The 22313-nt window shown below is 33.6% G+C and overlaps 2 protein-coding genes across 2 annotated transcripts; one reads left to right on the plus strand and one right to left on the minus strand.

Moving 5' to 3' along the window:
- The first annotated feature begins 1499 nt into the window (after nt 1–1499).
- Nucleotides 1500–4444, plus strand: LOC127131419 (histone-lysine N-methyltransferase, H3 lysine-9 specific SUVH5-like). The gene is made up of 3 exons (XM_051060343.1): nt 1500–1629; nt 3129–4197; nt 4285–4444. The coding sequence occupies exons 1-3, from the start codon at nt 1500–1502 to the stop codon at nt 4442–4444; spliced, it is 1359 nt and encodes a 452-aa protein (XP_050916300.1).
- Nucleotides 4445–11532: 7088 nt separating this feature from the next.
- LOC127127914 (cyclin-U2-2) lies at nt 11533–13443 on the minus strand. The gene is made up of 2 exons (XM_051057188.1): nt 12703–13443; nt 11533–11975 (listed from the first exon to the last, which is right to left on the minus strand). Exons 1-2 carry the CDS (start codon nt 13107–13109, stop codon nt 11708–11710), a joined length of 675 nt encoding a protein of 224 aa, XP_050913145.1. The 5' UTR covers nt 13110–13443; the 3' UTR covers nt 11533–11707.
- Between the last annotated feature and the right edge of the window lie 8870 nt (nt 13444–22313).

The following is a 22313-nucleotide window of genomic DNA, read 5'->3' on the forward strand; positions in this document are numbered from 1 at the left end:
GAGTATTAAGGCTCCTCCTCCTTCATTTTAAACGCGTCTTATGGCTCTTTCTCTTTCTCTACCAGAGGCGAACATTGCATAATTTGGGAAGATAACATCCCTTTCTTCCCTATAGGCTCAACAGTCATGGCCATTGTTTGATTAGCCACATTCTTTCCTTTTTCTATTTCACCGATTCCACCCACTTCTCCTTGGGATATTTGATGGCGGAAGGAAAGTCTTTGGTTGAGGCTGCTAGAACGGCCTCCTGTATTCTTCATTTCGACGTGGTGCTCCATGTTTGTCAAACACGAATATGGGGATGACAAGCTTCTCCTCTTCCGATGCCTTCTCTTTGTCAGCTTCCAATCTTTCAACAACTTTCTCGTCAAACACATCACTACACCTCGAACGTAGCATCGCGTTTGACCCACTTACTTTACATTTCTCTTGGAAATTTATTAGGTTTTCTCCTACTTGGGGATAAGCTGATTCAAGTTCATCTTCATATCTCTTGTCAAAACCATCAGTGGTTTCAACCATTAGTACTTCAAAAGATTCAACTAGAGACAAAGCATCCAGAGAATCTATAAGACCATAAGTAGTTTCCACCATCATGCATTCAAGAGGTTTAGAATACAAGGCCTCTTCAACCTTCATAGGATCAGAGTCCACCTGCATCTTTGGCCTTTCGCCAAATTGAAGCCTTCCTTCTTTCAATGCCTTATGCAGCAAGTCCCTAAAAATAATACATTGATAAGTTTTATGACCAAGAAAGTTATGAAACTTAAAGAATCCCCTTTTCTTTTTCTGTTCTAGAGGGGGGTCCTTTAAACCCTGAGGAACAATGATTTGACCATCTTTAACCAATAAATCAAATATCTCATCACACTTAGATACATAAAACCTATAAGTCTTTGCAACATATTTATCTGTTTTTTCTGCTTCGATGTGATTTTTCCCATTCAATGGTTTTAAAACCTTACACGTGTAAGGAGGTCTAGGCTTGAGTTCAGCCATGTTTACCTCACTTTTGTCGACAAACTCTTCATCCTCAAAAGAATATTCCTTGACTGCGATATATGGCACTTTCTCTTTCTTATGGTATCAACCAGTTTTAGTCTTTTTATCTTTCAGGCGTTCAATGTGTCAAACTCTGTCAGCTAATTGTGCCATATCCCTCAGATACTGAGTATCCAATTTCTTTCTGATAGAATAATCTAAACCGCCTGCAACTATCTTGACTAACTCGTGCTCAGGGACTTGAGTAAAGAATCTAACCTTCAATAGTTTAAACCTGTTTAGGTACTGGTCAATTGACTCAGCGGTCTTTCAGACTTATTTTTTATTGTCTCATGTAAAAATGTTCATGGAACAATCTCTCTAATTGCGTCCATGTTTGGACTGACTGTGGAGGCAACGTCGTAAACCAAGTGAACACATTCTTTGTAAGAGAACTTGGAAAGTATTTCAACTTCATATCCTCATTATTCACAATGTCTCCAGCTTCGGTTTGATACATGGCAACATGTTTGACGGTAGATTCTTCGGTATCTCCGGCAAACTTGGTGAATTTTGGGAATTTCCACCCCTTATGCAATTCTGTTTGTAAAACAAAATCTGGTAAAGGAGAAGAGTATGTCGACCTCTGTAGGTATGGGTTTATTCTATTTCGCACTATGATCCGTTTGACAATAGCCTCTAGGTTCTGCTCCCCAGTCGTTGTCTCCTGTCGAATCTACTTGACCACATGGTCAGGATCCTGGTTCCTATTTACTAAAACAACGGGAGGCCTTCAAACCACCCTAGGGATTTGTTCGAGTCCCTGGTATTCTTGTTTGACTGTTTCGTCTGCCATCTCCTCTTGTCGGACCAGGGTTTTCGATCGAGACAGAGGTGAGGGATTCCGAAGAACTTGCGCTCTAGGAACCCCTAGGAAATCCCTTATTCGGGTCATTTGAGTTGCTACTTGTTGGTAACTCTGGGTCGAATCCTGGATTAAAGGTCTCAATATGGTATCCATTTGTTGAGTTAGCATGTGGACTATCTCATGATTACTTTCATTCATCTGCTGTTTCATGATTGTGACAGAACTTGATCTGAAACTTGGGACTGACTAAGATGACAATCCAAAACCCGGGGGTCGACCAAATTGGTTCTCCAATGGTCCTAACCCCTGGTAGCGTGGGAATGGCGATGATGTTTCGCCAAATGTTGAATCGATATTATGCATACTTGCCATAAACTCAGTTGACATCCCTAACGTTTTGTGCATGGGGACTATAAAACTGGACATATATTGCCCAGAAGTTTCCATCGTCATCGATGTCGGTGTTTGAGGCTGACACGGTGTTAGAATTGGCCCACTATACGCAGTCGAAATTGCAAGTATAGCGCTGGAACCAACATTTGTTGTTTGTGACGCGACTGTGTCTCCCCCCGAAGATGTTTCTTCGTGTAGTCATTGTGAAACTATCTTGCCACTACGTAGTTACATATACTGAATACAACGTATCCAACCAGGTGTGCCAATTTGTTTATGTAACAATCTCTAACTTTCCTATCGAGATTTACTTGTAGGACCGACTACAAAGTCCTAGACTGTTGTGTGTTAAGTATATGGTGGTTTAGTTGGTAAAGTGTTTGGAACACTAGAAAAATAATTGAAGTGCTTACAAAATAGAAATGCAGTAAAAGTGAGGAACGGTAAAAGACAATATACAAATTTAAATGAACAAAGTAAATGACAATAACTTGATAAGTAAAATAACTTGAAAATAAAGGTGGAAGAAGAAGACATTTTTGTAGGAACTTAACTTTTTTCTCTCAAACGCTTGATACTTCAAGTGTATTTTAATTGCAATGTTAAAAATTCCCCCCTTTAAATGAAAATTATATCTACTTAAATAGTATTAAGAAATAACTTCTAGGAGGTAATGGCTCATTCATGATGTGCCATGTGTCGAAGCCTGTCACCTATGTTGCTGGTAACTTCCCACTCTCTGCTTCTCACGATCACTTCCCCCCATGGTAAGCTGACCTTTGACTTCGACAGACTCACCTACTTCGTCGACCCAACTCTCTTGTTTTTCCCTTCGCCGATTCTGCTTCCGACCTCCCATTGGTCGACCTATCTTCATGTTGTTTAGGTCAAAATTTACCAGCTAACAGAGATGTCCCTAGAATAGTAGTCGGTGATGTGTTTCAGTATTTTGAAGTTCTCAATATTGTTATTCTCCATTGTAATATCTTCAATGGAATTGATCATGTGAGACACAATGAGGAGTTGATTGCAACTAGCTTTGTTTCATGTCGATTATATAATGATGAATTGGATGATGCAGAAGTGGTGATTTCTACAGAAGAAGAAGGTAATGTTATTAATAGTCATAATCAACTTAAAGAAAATCTTGCATTGATGAACAATTATTATGCTAAGAATTCTGGTAGAGTTATAATTAATTTAAATTCCAAGAATGGTAATGCTAATGTTAATGGTGATGAAAAATATTGTTATTATGGTCTTTACAAGGTTGGTAGGGTTCATCCAGAAATTGGAAAATCAGGTTACAAGTTTCTTTTGGTTAAATCACCTGATCATAAAAAGATTTCTTGCAATGAATTGAGGCAGTATAAACAAATTGTTAAAAGAGAAAAGTGTTTGAAATTTGTTAAAAATATTTCTGAAGGAAAAGAATATTTTCCTATATTTAGGGTTGATTGTATGGATTTCGAAAGTGTTCTGAATTTTCAATATATTACTCGCATGGTAAATCATGAAAGGTATAAGTCTAAAAGGTTTAATCCTCTTAAAGGCAATGTTGGGTGTGAATGTGTTGGTAAATTTTTAGACTCAGATAAATATTCATGTGCTGTGAAGAATGGACGAAAATTTCCATTTAACATGAATGGAACTATTGAGGCAACAAAAAAGAATACATTTTATGAGTGTGGTTTTTATTGTAAGTGTTATTCAAAATGTTGTAATAGAGTTTCTCAAAATAAAATTAAATTTCCTCTTGAGATTTTCAAGACTAAGGAAAAAGGGTGGGGTGTGCGATCAGAAAAGAAAATTCCTTCAGGAAGTTTTATATGTGAGTATTTATGTGAGATAATTGAAGATAAGCAAGCTGTAAAAATGATTGACAACAAAGAGTGTTTATTTAACATTGGTAATACAAATCACAAGGATGGCGTGTTTACCATTGATGCTGGTAAGTATGGTAATGTGGCGAGATTTATCAACCATAGTTGTTCTCCAAAAAAAAATTGTTAAAATATTCTTTTTGATCATGATGATGTTAGGATTCCACACATCATGCTATTTACAACCGAAGACATTCTGCAAAAGACAGAGTTGGCTTACAATTACAATTACAAGTTAAATCAAGTGGTTGATAATGGAGTTGTGAAGAAGAAGTATTGCTATTGTGGAGCTTATGACTGCGTTGTTAGACTATATTAATGAGTTTATAAAAAAAGTGATTCTTATTTACTTTTGGCCCTCTCACTGTTCATAAATTTATTTTCTTCTCTACTTTATTAAAATGACATTTGATATTGTTTCCTTATAATTCTTGTAGGTGACATTCAAGCCTAGAAGTTCCACCTTTCAGTTTCTCTACAATAAATATTCATTCGCATTTCAGTTTCCCTACAATAAATATTCCTTCACCTTTCAATTTAGCAAAAACGATAGATTGGTTATATACTAAAGTGAAATTACTTTATATTAGAGGTAGTATATGATTTTTGTAGTGGTGTTTTCGTTTTATCAACAATATGAAAGCCATGTGTTATCATCTACAAATGGTTTTATGTTGTGTATGCAATGTTAGTATTTGTTACTATAGATTTTTTTAATATAGATGGTAGAAAGAGCATAAAAGAGTAGAAATACAGATTGCAGAAAAACTCTTAATGAAGTCGAATAATGAAAATCTGTGAACCCATGAATGATCCTGCGCAACAGTCATAACATTTAAAGGAAGCTAAATGCACGTTCCATTTTCGCTATCTCGCATTCAATGAGTCGAATAATCCTCCTAAATCTCATTTTCTTTCTAAACCACAATTTTTGGTCTCTTAAATAATCCCCTAAATTTGCAAATTTGTCGAATCTCCAAATTCCATTATCTCAAATAATCTCTCCCTTTCAATGAACGAAGAATATTAAATCATAAATTATCCTATTGTTTTTTGTTTTAATCAAATTCGTACCATTTCTTCAATTTTGAATTCGATTGCATTTCTTCTTTCTTATTGTTTGTCAATTTTTGTAACCTAAGAAACTTAGCTGAATTTTAATTTATTCTCCATTTTTCTTATTTTCCATTTTCATTTTGTTTTGTTCATTTTTCGTTAAATTTTTTGCATACTTGATTTGTTCTTCTACAGTTAACGTTACCAGGTTGAACCATGTTGTGTTGTGATTTGGTGGAATTTTAGGATATTTTGATTTAGTTATTAGAAGTTTTTATTATTTTACTCGTGTCCTATTTTATAGTTTTTTCACTTGATTTTTATATCATCAAATGAAAGCATAAAAGCTTAAACTGTTGGTTTGAATCTCTTTGTTGAATCTTGCTATCGGTGTATCAAATTAAGTTTTGTAGTTGCATACCCTATTGTAAATTTGTGTAGTTGTATTTTAAAGTTGTTTGATTTTAATCGAAATTCTTAATCAATATCAACAAGTCTTAATTTGATTGAAAAGCCTTAAATTACCCATACAATATTTTAAATTTAAGGGATAAGTTTGTTTTTTTATAAGGGAAAAGGATAGCGGGACAGGAACCACTCTGGGCCGGGAATCCATTCCGTTAAACACATTTATTGGGGAATACTTTTGTCATTTAAAAGATCTAAGACGAGTTTTTCACCATGATTTGAATCATTGTCAAAATTGAGGACAGTGAGTGATTTCTTAAAAGTCTTGTTAATACCTTGTTTTACCTCTTTGATTTTTACTCTTTACCATTCATTTAAGTCATTACCTTTTTTTTTATTTGATCACTTAATGTTAATTTCAATTTTGTTGGACAATTAAAGAGAACTATTGTATTTAAATTGATGCACCCTTGAGAGGATCCCTTTCCAAACTGGTAGTTTGAAGCAATATATAAGTTATATATCAACAAGCCAAATTTTATTTTTGGACATTCAAGTGGATTTTTTTTATTTGGACATTTTACTAGGAGTTGTATTATAGAGTTTAACTTGGTATTTGATTGACTTGATATGATGAAGGAAATTGTTTCGGATAATACTTTTTCAGCAGCATTGTTGATCTCAGACACTGGGATTTGGAGGATGTTTAGTTTTAAGTTAATATTTCAATTTGTTATGAATATAAATTTGTTACATTTTATCGGTAATTTTTTAAAAGGTCAAAGAAGAACTTTAATAAATAAAGGCATAAGTAATGCCTACAGTACAAAATGTAAAAGCAAACTCCTAGCCTAGACAGAATACAATTTCAGAATACTACAACATGAGAATGGAGAGGGATAAGCAAATTCCCTTCTATTCTAATAACTTATGTCACAACATCAAGGTCAGAATTTGTTACTGAATTGCAAACAACCCCCTGCCACCATTACAAAGATCAGTTAGACTCCTTCAATCATTCATCTTGTACATCCCAAGTACTCCTTTGGATTTGGAATCCAATGATATAGGTCATAGTTGAGACCGACTACCTTACTCTTGGACCATTTCTAAGATAATAGTTGGATCTCTTCAATGAATGTGCGATTTTCTCCTCTAGTATCTCTGAAAATTTTCTCATTTTACCTCCTCCTCATAGCCCAAACACATGCGAACCAAATGATGTTGAAACTCTCGACAGTGTTCTTTCTGCCGCTGATTAAACCTCTGAGGTGATATAAATTCTACAAAACAACATTGTGAAAAACAGCAGATAAATTTATCCATCTTAGGATCTCGCTCCATGTCAACAACACTATCGGACATTAGAAAAAAATGTGCGCAACATTTTCTTCCTTCCCCCGCCAAATAGACATGAGTTTTGAGATTATTCCAAGATGCATATTTTGATTAAATTATCCCTAGTCTGAATTTTATTTTGAATAAGCCTCCATACAAATACAAGGACTTTTAGAGGTACAATTTACTCCAAACAATTGCACAAGCCTTGTCTTCACTATTACCTAAAGTCCTTCAAGCTTCTTCCACCAGACTACTGATTTACCCAAAACTTTCGTCTCTTATCTCTTTGGACAGCTTCTCCTCCAACCAAAATGATTTAAAACTACCCAACCCTTGGTCAATTGATTGAATGTATCAACCACAACGAACTAAACTTATCAATCCTGAATGCTTCATTACCTCTGCCCCCATACTTATATTCTAGAATTCTAATCCATAGTTTGTTCTTTTCATTAAGGATCCTCCATTTCCACTTGCATAATAAAGCTAAATTAGAGGCTTTTAAGTTTTTAAAACCCAAACCTCCTTCTTCCTTATCTCGACACACCTTTTTTCATTGAACCCAATCTTCTCCTTATTGTATCAACCATTTATTTCCATACACCTACTCTTCGATGATTACCTCCTGAAAGCCCCGAGTATTTGAATGGTGCTTCTCCCATTCTTCAATTTAGCAACCTTGTCCTCCAACTAAGACGGTTGGATGTTTAGTCATATTACTAAGCTTTTATGAAAATGTACTATAAGACCGGACACTAATTCAAATAGTTGAAGTGTTGCCTTAATCTCTTAAATATTCTTCCAACTTCTCTTCCCCACTACGAGTGTATCATCAACATATTGAATATGCGAAATACTCACCTCTTCATTCCCGACATGGTATCCATAAAAAAAATTCATTTGGACACTTTTCAGCATCATTAGATTAAAACATTTCGTTACTAATAGAAATAGAAGTGGAGACAATGAGTTTTCTTATAATACCCCAAAATTTGATTAATTAATTTAATCAAATTATTTATATATTTTTAATTTAATTAATTAGTATATAATATGCTTTTAATTAAAAATGTGTATAGAGTTGTACGTTAAAGCGTTGGTGGGGTGATAGAAGGATTTGAAATATTATATTAATTAAATAATTAGAAAATATAATTTTTTTTATTAATTAACTCTTATGATGAAGACATGTGATTGTTTGTCAAAAGGTACCAAAGGTATATAAAAAAAATGGAGTCAAACACTCTGACATGAACCTAACCAAGTTTAGAAGGTTATCTAAATCCTCAAAGGAAGATGAGAATAAGAAAGGTAAACTTATAAATTCATGCTACAATTATAGAGAAGTAGATCATTATAGACCGGAATGCCTTATGATTAAGAAATGGCATATGTTGCTTGGGAGAGCGCAAGTAGCTCCTCATGTGATGAAAGCTCAACTTCAAGTGTTAAATTGGTCTGGATTTGGCTCATGGAAAATAGAAAGAAGAAGAAAAATATAACTCTTTCGAAGCTTGAATTTATTATTGAATTATGGTATTCTCAATTATAAAAAGCTTTTGAAAATCTTCATAGAGAAGCCTTAGATGCTTTTAAGAAGTTAGCTTCACATGAAAGAATCTTTTTACATTTAGAAGCTAAATTTTTAGAATCTAAAAAGAAGATGGAAGCTCTTAAGTGATCTATGATAGATATTCAAAATGACAAGAATGAGGATGAAAAACCTTCAAGAATTGGTTGTGGATCTTCTCACAATTGGCAAAACGAGATAAATATTCTTCAAGTCAAATTGGACAAAGCATTATAACCAAAGATTGCATTTGCTATTGATCCATCAAAGTGTGAAAGGTCTTTGAACCATTCATATAAAGAGAATAAATATGGTAAAAAGGACTCAAAAAGAAAAAGTAAATCTCATCATAACTTATCTTGTCACTATTATTGCAAGAAAGTTCATACTATTGAAAAATGCAAGTTTAGGAAACTTTGTGTTCCTAAAGAAGCTTTTCAATGGTTGTCCAAATACAAACTTTATTTCACTCACTCTCAAGGACCTAATGAAAATTGGGTACCTATTTCCCTTGTTTGATTCTACAGGTTGAATTTCATGACTCTACGAAGAAGATGTGGTTTCTTGATAGTGGGTGCTCAAGAGATATGACGGGTGACATATCTTTATTCATTGACTTTGTGCCAAAGAAGAAGGGTTACATTACTTATGGAGACAACAACAAGGGAGAAATACTTGGGAAAGGTAGTGTAGGTAATCCCTCATCTACTACTATCTCTTGACCTTTATGCTAGTCTGATTTTTGACCAGAGTCTTCCAACTTTTGAAGCTCTCAAAAGTTTCATCCTTAGTCTTCTGGATGAACACCCATAACGTTCTGGAATAATCATCAACTATGGATAGAAAATACCTTACTCCTGAATGTGATGGACACATTACATACCCCCAAAGATCAGCATGGATGTAATAAAGGGATTCATGTGTTCTTTGTTTTCCTTTATTGAACTTCACTTTGTAAGATTTTTCAAGTACACAGGGTTCACAAAACTTCAGCTTTTCGACTTTGTCTCCACCAAGTATATTTTATTTCCCTAATTCGACCAGACCCCTTTCACTAACATGGCCCAAACTCATGTGCCAAATTTATGTCATCGATAAAGGTTTTGTGGATGTACATCTGCAAAACCACTGACAAATTTAGCCTCAATGGTATATAAGCCTTGTTTCTTCACGCCTCTTAAGACTTCTTTTGATCTCTTAATGGCTTTTAGAATACTTTTCTCTCCTTAGAAAACATATCCTTTATCGTCGAATTCACCAAGAGAAATCAAATTTCTCTTCAAATCAGGTACATACCTAACTTCGGTCAATAACCTTATTGACTCATCATGAAGCTTGAATCTCACATATCCAACACCTGCAATCTTGCAAGCTTTATTGTTTCCATGCAATACATATTCATCATCTTGATCACATAGTTCCTCGAACAAGTCTTTGTTTGGAGTCATTTGGCAAGTGCAACCTGAATCCATAATTCACTCTTTACTTTAGTCGCCGCTTGAAACCACAAGAACATCAGATGATTCAAAATCATCTTGAACAATGGTTGTGTTGTCATTATCCTAACCTACATGATCTTTCAGGCATACAGGGCACATTTTTCTTGTATGACCCTCCTTCTTATAGTGATAACATCGAATACCAGATGCATCACCACTATAAAACCTCTGCTGACTTTTACCCTTCTTCTTGTCGAACTTGCCATCTCTCCTTGTGAATTTCGCCTTAACCGACAAGACTTCACAAGTTAAATATGTCTTGTGCTCCTTTCGTTCGTTTAAATTCTTAGAATACAAGGTTAATTGAACTTCTTCAAAGGTCAGAGACTATCTTCCGTATAAGAGAGTTTCTTTGAAGTGAGCATGTGATCTGGGAAAATCACACAACAACGATAATGCTTGATCTCCATCCTCGATCTTGACATCAATATTTTCAAGATCCAGAATCAGCTTGTTGAACATATCGAACTGCTCAGAAAGAACTTTGTCTTCACTCATCTTGAATGAATTCAGAGCTTGCTTCAGATAGAGGCGATTGACCAACGATTTGGTCATGTACAAACTTTCGAGTTTCACCCATAACCCCGACGTCGTTGTCTCCTTCGAACCCTATCGAAGAACCTTATCTCCAAGGCTCAATAAGATGGTGTTGTGGGATTTCTCTATCATAGTCATTTTTCTTTGTCCGTTAACACAATGTTCAAGGCTTCGGCTCCCTTCAACACTTCTAAACAACCCTGTTGAACCAGTAAGGCTTTCATCTTCAAGCGCTATAGACCAAAATTGTTCACTCCGGTGAACTTTTCAACCTCATACTTTGTTGACGGCATCTTCTCCACGCTCACCGCACCAATTTATTGTGAAAAATGATACCGGAATAACAAAGTATAATTGGTTTCTTGATCGGCAAGAGACCTACAAGAGTAGAAAAGAGGAAAGCTAGAAGAACACAATGAAATTGGTTTATAAACTTCTATTATTTATTTTCTCTTTGAAACAAGATTACAAGTGTTACATAATAGAAAATAATCTTTCCCACCCTAATTAGGATTTGCGTTATACAATGATAAGAGACTAGTATGTTATTTATAAGAGAAATAATGGGCTTTTACACACAAGTCAATTATACAAGTTAACTTAGCGAACAAGCTAACTTAAACGATTGGGCATAACAAACAAGCCTAATTCGACATGCTAACAATCCTAACATACTTCGACTATAGCATGTGAACAGACTTTTACGACATGCTAATGATTCTGTCGGATTGTTCAACCAAGAGACTATCAATCGACCATATTAGAGTTCAATCCAATATCTCACAAATTTAACCATGTACGAGTTGAGCTTTAAAAAAATTAAAGTTTATTGAATATATATAAAAAAAAAATACACACAAAATCTTTGTAGAAAATATATTCAAAGTACCGAAACATAACAAATTGGAGGAGGGATAAGAAACCCTAACAAAAGTACAAAGAAGTTGGACACGGCAAGAGAAGTGCATGTTTGGATATAAAGTGAAATTTTTAGAATCATGATAAATCATTGTACCTCTTTTTTACTTGCAAACTTTTACATATTCAAAAATATACACCAAGTAAGTCTCTCACAATATAGACAATCTAAGATTGAAATAACCTCCTAGAAATGTGTCTAAGTTGAATGTCCAACAACATAGTAAAACAAGTTTAATAATCATTAGTTAAATTACAACATGACACGAGGAATCTGTGTGTAACCCCTAATTTCTTTTCTATGTCTTGCTTTAATTTCTTCTGCGCACCTCAGTGTCTTCTCAATATGGTACCCTCCCCCAATTCCAACTTCCCTCTCTAAATGACAACAATAACTCTCAAAAACACTCACATTTACATGTAATTTGAAACCCATCATGAATAGAAATTCAACCTCCAATTTGTTTAGCTCAATAGTTGTTAATCCACCAACTCTTCCAAAGTATGAATTTCTATAGTTCCTGTTAACAAATAAAAAAAATTGTCTATATTAGCACCTCATCTCTGATTCCAATTTTAATTGCAAAACTTTAATGTCCGGAATTTCATCATCTAAAAAATAAATAAATATGATATCACATATTCGAATAAATAAATATGATATCACATATTCGAATTGACGCTGATTTTACACAACTATCCACCGTAGTAGTTTAACATGTTGTTTCATACTTAATTAATTTGTAACATAAAAAAATAAAGTAACATTTTATTTCATGTACAAATGTAAAAAATATATAAAATTTTACACATCAAAGTAAAATCAGAAAATGAAAAATATTTTTCTCAATTGTAACATGTGCTCTTGATTTTCTTAAATAAGTGGTCCCTTTCTTAAGTTGTTAGCAAGTAGTATCAATGACTAAGATTGACATAACCAACTAGCTTTCAACTAACAAACTTTTATTTATTCATGAGCTGTCAACTTTGGTCATAGACATATTTAATTGGTATATTTCAGTTGAGTTAAATTTGTTTATTTATTTTTTAATTCAATATCTTAACAGCAATATTTATTTATATTAATTTATCAAATTGTTGATATGTATAAATCATAATTAAATATATAAAAAAAATATAAAAATAAAACAAAAAAAAACCAACAACTGAATTCATGTAATTTGATGTATACTAAAGATAAAAAATAAATAAATATTGAAAGGAAAAAAAAAGGAGAGGAAAACTCACAAGTCTTCAACATATTTGGAAGCCACCATGATAGTTGTAATGAGAAGCCTATGAACATTTCTAGCATTGATTCTAAATCCAGGATTGATCTGACAAAACCTATCAATATAAACATAAGCCACAACATAAACAGAAGATCCTGCTTTAGTATACCTAAAAATTCTCTCTAAATAAGATTGGATTGACAAATCTGGGATCTCTCTACAATCAAAGATGTTTGTACTAATTGCCTTAGACAAAGACTTGGAACAATTTTTCACTATTCTCTTTGTTCTTGCCATGTTTCTCTCAATTAATGAAGCAAGAACGTTTATCACTAGTGGAGTGCTAGAATCTTGTTGGTGTGAAAAAGAGTATAAATCTGAATGAAGCTTTCTTGGGGAGATTGTCATAGAAGAAGAACCCATGTTTAAAGTAGTAAGTGATTGTGGGGTTTGTTTGTGTAGAAGAGTTATGAAAATGGCATTTATATATAATGAAGTTTTGGTGTTTGAAGAGATGAATAAAGAAAGAGGGAAGTAAAATGGGTTTTTGACATATGGAAGGTGAGTGGAAGGTTGAATGGTTATAAAGATAAAACTTAAGATATTGAATGTCTAGGCAAAGTACAAACATTGCCAGCTATGGTATTTGCATGTAAAATATAAGGGGGAAATATGTGTTTGTCTCTATGCGATTAAGAAAATATTTTAATGGGTTTAAGTGAAAGATTACATGGTTGCTAACATTTATTTTATTGGATGAGTGAGGTATTCTTGAATGGTTCCATAACCTTTATAAGCACTTCTTTAATAACTTAAATAAAATAAGAACATGTAGCCTATAAGTATAAGTGAGGACAAACAAACTTTGAATTTTTTTTAAAATAACTATTTTTTTTTTAAAAATCGAAAATAATAAATAATTAAAAAATATCAAAATAATCATTTTTAGAAGAGGATGCGCCAGATGAATTGACGCATCCCCTAGGCAATCAAAGAAGACGCCAATAGCACTGGCGCATGCATTGGACTCCTCGTGAGGAGGCGCCGATGCTATTGGCGCATGCATTGGCCCTCATGAGGAGGCGCCAATGCCCCTGGCACCTTAGTGTTTCATGTGGTGTATGTGCCAATTCATCTGGCGCATACACCCCTTGTATTATTTTTTTTAATTTTTTTAATTTTTAATTTTGTTTATTTATTAAATAAATAATAATAATGTAAAAAAATAAGTGATTGGATTGAAGGGACGCCATTCCTTTTGGCGCCCATGTTGCTTTATGGCGCCTAGGGAATGGGCGTCTATTAGGAATATTAGGGCTCAGAGATTCCCTGGGCGCATGTGTGTTCTTGTCATTCTTGTCACTGCATGTGGATTCTTTTCACTGCATGCATGGTCAAGTCTGTACAAACGAACCAAGTGATCAATGGGTTCAATGTTTACGCTATTTAGGTTGTGCAGATGAACAACTTAGCAATGCATTCAATTTCAGTAAAGAAAAGAAAGTTAGATTTTTAAAAAATGTCTTCCATACAACATTACATGATCAGTGCCCATATCGAAGATGAAATATTTGATCATCAGTTGTTCGGTTTTTGTTTTCGAAACACAGAGGTAACTCGGTTTACAATAAATCGACAATCAAATTTTTCACATCTGAAACAAAGAATAGAAAAGAAATTGCAGTGCAGTAATGTGGGTCAAATCATCTATAAAAATCTGGTTTGGTTTGCAGAAAACCAGGTGAAGTTTTATCAGAAGAAGATTCGAGATGATGACGATGTTCAACATATATTTGTCAGTCATAAACAATCCGGTTACAACGATATAGAGTTGTATATATTACCACATCAACAACAAGTGTCTTAGTTCATTGATCAGTCACAAGTGTTTTGTGAGACTGATGACGAACAACCTGAGGTGAATGTTCCAGATGACGAAGAAGAAGAAGCTGAGATCATGGTTGATTCAATGGTGAACGCTGATGAGGAAAAGGAGCCAATACCAGCAAGTCATGTATACTGTCCACCCTAACACATGACAACGTTGAATTTGGGTTCCGATGAACCTTCATCAGATATATGGTACAATCCTTATGTGCAAATGCAAGGATCTTTGAAACAAGGAGACACATTTCGCACAAAAGAGGAATGTGTAAAAGCCATTAAGAAATTCCACATGCAACTATCAGGTGACTTTAGAGTTGACAGAACTAACGCATTGAGGTATAAAATTCATTATCCGAATGAGCACTGCCTTTTTCGGTTGTCAGCTTCGTAGCAGAAGAGGGGCGAGTCTTGGGAGATTGGATCAACGGGTCCAGATCACACATGCATGCTGACAAACCCAATGCAGGATCATCGTAAATTAAGCTCTCAGCTAATATGCGATGAAATATTGTCTGTCATTGGTGATAATCCGTCGTTAAAGGTGAGTACAATAATCTTGCATATTAGGGCAGAGTACGAGTACACTCCATCATATAGGAAGGCATGGATAGCTAGGACAAAGACTGTTGAAAAAGTGTTTGACAATTGTGAGAAGTCTTACAAACAACTTCCAAAATACATGTTGAAGAAGGTTATCAATGCAGGTTACGCATTATCAGAACCTTCTTTCAAGCACTACCACTAAGAAATAAGATTGTCAAACAAAGATGCAGTACGGTGGATCGATAGTATTCCATTGGAGAAGTGGACTAGGGCATACGACAACGGTCAACGTTGGGGACACATGACAACAAATCTTGTGGAATCAATGAACTCTGTCTTCAAAGCATCCTTAACCTACCTATAACCTCTTTGGTGCAGGCAACATATTTCAGGCTAGGGGTGTTGTTTGAAACTAGACGCTTAAAATGGAGTTCAGTGTTGCAATCTGGATAGTTGTTCAGTGATGCTTCAATGAAATTTATTAGACATGAAGTTGCCAAAGCAAACACACACGTGGTTATGGTCTTTGACTGCACTAAAGGTTGGTATAGTGTTGTTTCGTCCATGGATCACAATGAGGGCATGCCGATGGGACCGTATATAGTCAAACTAGATAGAGGTTGGCGCGACTGCGGATAGTTCCAAGCCTTTCGTACGCCCTGCTCCCAGGTCATTGCGGTATGCTCAAAGGTTCGAAGGGATCCATCATACTTGCTATATGAAGTTTACAAAGTCTCCAGCCTTTCAAATGTTTATAAAATTAGTTTTTCCGTAGTGGCAAAAGAGGATTATTGGCCAGAATATCAAGGGGATATCGTCTGGCACAACGAAGTTATGCGGAGGAAGAAAAAGGGTCGCCCAAACAGCACCCGGATTCAAACCGAAATGGATACGGCGAACAAAATGGTTAGACTATGTAGTTCATGCCGTCAGCCAGGTCACAATCGTAATAACTGACTTAGTGTTAGAACGAGCACAACCATATAAATTCACATGTACCTCTATTGCAATATATGAAAAACTAATTGTATTTCATATTAGACGTCTATGACGAAAGTACCATTACATAAACAGTAACACAAAAAATTAAAACAACTAGAATACAAGAACTATACGATTACAACCATCAAAACAATTTTGAACATGTAATGCATCATCCTACGAGTGTCTTGGTCGGTCTTAATATCCACCCATTCGCGCACTTCTCCGTTTTGGTTTAACGTGGACACAAGTCATTGTATTCTTCTAATCCTTTCAACCTCTCCAATTTCTCCCTCTAACCAATTGTACAACGTTCGATTAAGACGTTTAAATGTATCTGTATTCCAAAGTTGAATCTATACCGGAGCCGCAACGGCGGAAAATATTACATCAGCATTTCATTTCTGAATGTATGCAGATATTGTTAAAACACAAAAACTTGAAGGTGAATGGGGTTGAATTGGAGAAAATATGGTAGTAGGAGATGATTTTGTGTGAAAAATAGTGCATCCAATGCGTGGAATTTATACATAGTGGACATAAAATGCATGCACCAAGAAGGATGGCACCCAACATGACATCACATGCAGGCCCCAAAGGCATTGGCGTCTGTACTTAAGCCAACACTAAGGCGCCAGGGGCATTGGCGCCTCCTCATGAGGAGCCCAATGCATGCGTCAATGCTATTGGTGCCTCTTTTGGTTGCTTAGGGGATGCGCCAATTCATCTGGCGCATCCTTTTCTAAAAGTGGTTATTTTGGTAATTTTTTTGAATTATTTGTTATTTTCGAATTTTTTTATTTTAAAAAATGGTTATTTTAAAATAAAATTCAACAAACTTGGTTTAAATATTTAAATTGTTCACATAAGTGGTCGAATTTTTGGTTTTCGTCCATCTACTTATTTATTTTTTAAAATTAATTTTTGAATATTAAAAAAAATGATATTCATTTTGTTTGACATTCAATAATTATTTTAAAAAAAGAAAAAATACAAGAACGAAAATAAAAAATTCACCAACTTATATGAACGATTTATCTATTTAAAATAAACTAAATATTGTCTAGTATATATAAGTATCAAACACTAAAAATAAATTATAAATTTCTGTAAAATAACAGTTTCTCAATTAAGTATTGATGATGTTTCATTAAGTCAACTCAATTGATAACTATCAGAAGGAGTGAACCATCGGTTGGAAACCACCTGAGAACCTCTAGTTAATTTGATGTTTCTTAAAATAACATATATGTCAAATTTTGGGGGAGAATTATTTGTATTAATTATGTCGATGCTCTTCCTATTTTCTTCCTTTCTTTTTTAAAAATGCTAGTGAAAGTGTGGAAGAATTACTCAAGATTCAGAGAAGGTTTCTTTGGGGAGGAGTGAAAGAAAATTCCAAGATTTCTTAGGTGGGGTGATATGATGTGTGAAAACCTAAGAAGATTGAGGGTTTAGGTGTTAGAGATCCCTATCATGTTAATCTAGACCGTTTAGCAAAATGGAGATGAATACTTTTATCGAGTACTTCTTGTCTTTGGTTTTATATCCTTTATGTCTGGTATGGGGCCTTTTTTATCTCTTCCTTGTGTGGGGGTAGGTCTATATGGCTTCGCTCTATTTCATCTTGGTAGAAAGAAGTGGCCATTTTTCCTCTAAAAATGATTATCCTCCGAATTGGTTTGAGATGGGGTTTGTTAAGAAGGTAGGGTTAGATCTTCAAACATCCTTTTGGGAAGAACCTTGGATATGGACTATGCCTCTTAAGATTAGGTTTCAGCGAGTCTATACCATCTCTCAAATTCAAGAAGGATTTGTGGTGAGATATGAAGGTGGAAATATGGCAGGATTTCTTGGAATCTTAGATGGAGGAAATGTTTTTTCGTCCATGAAGAATCTTTGGTCTATGATTTCTTTCGGTTCTCCAAGAGTTTTTAGTTTACTGAACAAAGTGATAGGCAGGTGTGGAGACACTCTAAAGATTGATTCTTTTTTATGGTGTCTCCTAGGGGTGGAAATAGGTCAGACAATATTATTTTAATATACTTTCAAATAGTTTATTTTATATATTTTCAATAGACTACATATTCTTTTAGATATTATTTGACCTATTTTCTAATATATGTTAATATATAGGTCTGTCTATCAAGATTCATGTGCTTTTTAAATAGCATAAGCATGACCTATTTAATTAAATAGGATTTTTAAAAAGCCGAAGCCTAGCCATTTTATTAAACAAGTCAGGTCAGGTTAGACTTAAATAGGTCAAACTATAGGCTTGTAGGCCAACCTAGCTTATTCCCATCTCTATCATTTGCCTACTAAGCCTAATAATGACCTCATCCTTTATCCAATGTCCAATTAGTAAGGGGGAATTCAACTCTTCATTTCATTTGGGCTAACTTGGTCTCTCTAAGTGGTGGTATTTTCTGGCAACTTGTGTAGGATATCTTCCTTTTTAGAGAAAACATGTTTAAGCGGAAGGTAATTGTTGATTTAAGGGGTCTTTCATGTATCTCGTTTGGAGATTGTGTTGAATCTACCTCTCATTTGTTTGTTACTTGTAGTTTAGCTTATAGTGTCTGGTATAGGATCTTTAAGTTGTTAGGGGTGCAACTCACTCTTTATAGGGAACCTATGATTCTTTTGAGTTTTTCTTATCTTTAGGGGTTAAGGTTAAGTTAAGGGGAGATTTTTCTATGATTTTACATGCGGTGGTGTAAATAATTTGGGATGTGCGTAATTATAAGTTATTTTATGATCTGTAGACAAAATTGAAAGAACCGGAGAAAAAGAGTTTTGTTGGCTTTGAACTAGTATCTTAAACGACCAACATTGAAGTCGTCATCCTTCTCTGCCTGGCTTTAGAACCCTAACATGTGTCTAAATCTTTAGCAAATCAAGAGTTCTCGCCTATTCTAGAGGTGTCAAATGATTTTGGTGTTACGTGTAGTTCTTTGGTCTGTTGATGGTGGATTTGACGATATGAACTCTAGCAGATTATTTTGTTGGGTGGTGCTTCATAGAGTGGATGCTCTCTTCGGAGTTTGTCCATTTTTAGGAGCTTTATGGCCGCTGATTTTGGGTTGTTTTAGTTTTTGTATTCTATTGTATGTGTGGGCTTTAACCTATTTATTTCTCTTTTTGTTTATTGGCACTTCTTGTGCCAGTTTTACTATGTGCTTTATTTGTAGTTGGATTGATCCCCTCTTTCTTTTATATATATTTATTTTACCATTTAAAAAAAAGTGTATAGCTATGTAGAGACATTTAATCAAATAATTACGAATTTGAATTTGTGACATTTTACTCATTCATTTTTATGAGTGAAATTTTGATCTTTAGGCTACTAAACAAAAAAAAATAGATAGTTAATAATTCTCTATTTTTGAGAGTTGTTTTTTATGAATTGTCAAAGTAAATTATGCTCATGGTTATAACCGCAAATGAGTATTAGTTTGTTTTGTTACACATAAGTTAATATTCGTTAGTTGATGTTAATCATGTAAAATGTACCACTGATGCGTTATAACTTTAATCAATTCTATATAATTAACCACTTTGATTGGTGATATCATTGAAGTGTTTGTTTATTCCTAAAAAGAATTTTGATTAAACTAAATTCTTTTAATTGTTTAAGTATAATGTAAAACTTTAATAAATATTGAATCAATTGATAAAAAAAAGCTTATTTAAATCCATTTTCCACATTTGATGTGAGAACCTTTAAATAAATAATTTATTTCTCCTAACTTATAATAAGTACTTTATTTAAATTATGTACAATTTTTAAAAATAAAATAATTAAATATATTAATTTTAATGATAAAATTAATATTATTATTAAAATACTTTTATTAATTACAGTTAATAAATAATTTAATAAAATAAAAGTTAATAAATAAAAAATAAGTTAAATTATAATTTTGGTCTCAACTTTATATTATTCACAAAATTAATTTTTCTATTTTAAATTTAAACAGTTTGAGTCTATTTTCATAGTTTTAATAGAAAATTAACGAGATATTTGTTTTTTAATTATATATTTTATATATAAAATTTTACAGTAGATTTATATATGATGATTAATCATATTTTCCAAGAAAATTGTTATTTAAAAAATAAAATTATTATTAATTTTAAATGTAAAAATATTTGAGAGGATCATAATGGATTTAAATTTAAAATAGATAATAATTTTGTATTTCAAGTAAAACTGAAGAGTAAATTGTAATTAATAAAAGAATATTATATTGATATTTAAAATATGTATATTTTTATTCAAAAAATATAAATAATCATATAAAAAAATACTTTTTATAAGATATCAAAATATAATTCTTTATGTAATTTTTTCTCGGTCTTGTTAACGAGTGTCTTAAAGACACTCTTTAAGAATTGCAAATAAAAAATTAATAATTTTAATTTTCAATATATTAAATAAGAAAAATTCACTATTTTAAAGCTTAAAATGTGACCTGAAGCATCCGATAGAATTCCCTTTCTTCAATAAAAAGAAGTGATGTAAGATCACATAAACCAGTTAGTAAACAAACTTTGTGTTCCTTATTAGCGTCACCGACAGTGTGGTAAAGGGTAAGAATGGAAATGAAGTTTAAAAAATTGATAATTGCAAAAATAGTCGGTTATTTGGACCCACATATTCAGGGTCATTTAAGCATTGACCCTTGCCTTCGAGATTTGTGTTACTTGATACTGAGGAATCTGGATACTACCACACGTGTATGGGGCTTGACTCATTTCAATCGTACAATCTTGGTTTTTGCAACTTGCAACCGTACCACGTGCACCTTATTGCATTCTTCCTCCAAGATGTTTCCTATTTCTTACCTCTATCAATTTTTTTTTTAAATAGACTAATTGCTAGAGTCGACATTATTAAAAATAAATAAAACTTCAATTTACATCGTTGTTTCTATATAGATTTAAATAGTTTTTGTCCTGGAAATCATTTATATTTTTTCAGGTGGTAATACAAATTTAACAAAATAAAATTTAATAATTTATGGGATTTGAACTCACATCCTTTTGGATGAAATACCTACACCTTTGTCACTTGGTCATGAGCTCACTTTACTTAAATCTTGCACCGAAATTGTAATATATAAAAATTGATATTTAGTTCTTATTCTTGAGAGAGATCATACACTTGCGGCTCTTGTTTACATTAATTGATGTTCATGAAACAAGAATATGATAATGATAATCACATATATAAAATGCATGAATGCACTTATATAAGTGTATATAGATGCATGAGTCACTACAACAAACAAGACCTTAGACAGCGCTTTTTTTAGCCTTAGACAGCGCTTTAAAGCGCTGTCTAAACCTCCGCTGCTAAAGGTTTAGACAGCGCTTTTTTAAATCTTAAAAGCGCTGTCTAAGCCCCCCCCTTAGACAGCGCTTTGGCCAAAAGCGCTTTATAAGACCCTCTTATTTTAAATTATTTAGGTATACCTTAGACAGCGCTTTTGAAAAGCGCTGTCTAAGCCCCACCCCCTTAGACAGCGCTTTGGCCAAAAGCGCTTTCTAAGACCCTCCTATTTTAATTTTTTTAGGTATACCTTAGACAGCGCTTTTCAAAAAGCGCTGTCTAAGCCCCCCCCCTTAGACAGCGCTTTTCAAAAAGCGCTGTCTAAACCCCCCCCTTAGACAGCGCTTTTGCCTAAAGCGCTTTCTAATCCCCCCCTTAGACAGCGCTTTTTACAAAAGCGCTGTCTAAGGTATACGAAAATTTTTGAAGCTTTTGTTTTAAACCACATTTTTTCCAGGTTTATAAACCAGAATTTCTACCTGTTTTCAACCAGATTTTGACAGACAATTATCACATTTTATATATGCCATTTTGGCCTTTTTTCTACCAATTTTTGGCTAACAAATATATATATATACCAATTCAAACCAATTTTGCCTTAAATGTATCAAAATATATACAAATTTATGTACACATTTACAAGTCATTACATATACTACAAATACTACAAATGTACACATTAATTACACAAATTTATGAACAAACATTGAGGATCCGAAGAACGTACTCCGTCACGGTATAAAAGATGAATTTAGGCAAATGTTAGATTCACTTAGAAAGTTCAATTATAAAGTTCAATTCATTTTAAACTTCAAAAACCTATACATAACCAATGTTAATATAAACTTCAATAACGTATCCGGATTAGTCGATTTCAC

This window comes from Lathyrus oleraceus, chromosome 3 (genome assembly GCF_024323335.1).
Source record: "Lathyrus oleraceus cultivar Zhongwan6 chromosome 3, CAAS_Psat_ZW6_1.0, whole genome shotgun sequence".
NCBI lineage: Eukaryota > Viridiplantae > Streptophyta > Magnoliopsida > Fabales > Fabaceae > Lathyrus > Lathyrus oleraceus.

Excerpts from the sequence above, each read along its gene's own strand:
- LOC127131419 (XM_051060343.1), top strand. The coding sequence starts at position 1,500 with ATGGCAACATGTTTGACGGTAGATTCTTCGGTATCTCCGGCAAACTTG. Across the intron at positions 1,630-3,128 it reads AGAAGAGTATGTCGACCTCT|GTCAAAATTTACCAGCTAAC; the intron begins GTAGGTATGGGT and ends CATGTTGTTTAG. Across the intron at positions 4,198-4,284 it reads TTTACCATTGATGCTGGTAA|GATTCCACACATCATGCTAT; the intron begins GTATGGTAATGT and ends TGATGATGTTAG.
- LOC127127914 (XM_051057188.1), bottom strand. The coding sequence starts at position 13,109 with ATGGGTTCTTCTTCTATGACAATCTCCCCAAGAAAGCTTCATTCAGAT. Across the intron at positions 11,976-12,702 it reads TCCAAATATGTTGAAGACTT|GAACTATAGAAATTCATACT; the intron begins GTGAGTTTTCCT and ends ATTTGTTAACAG.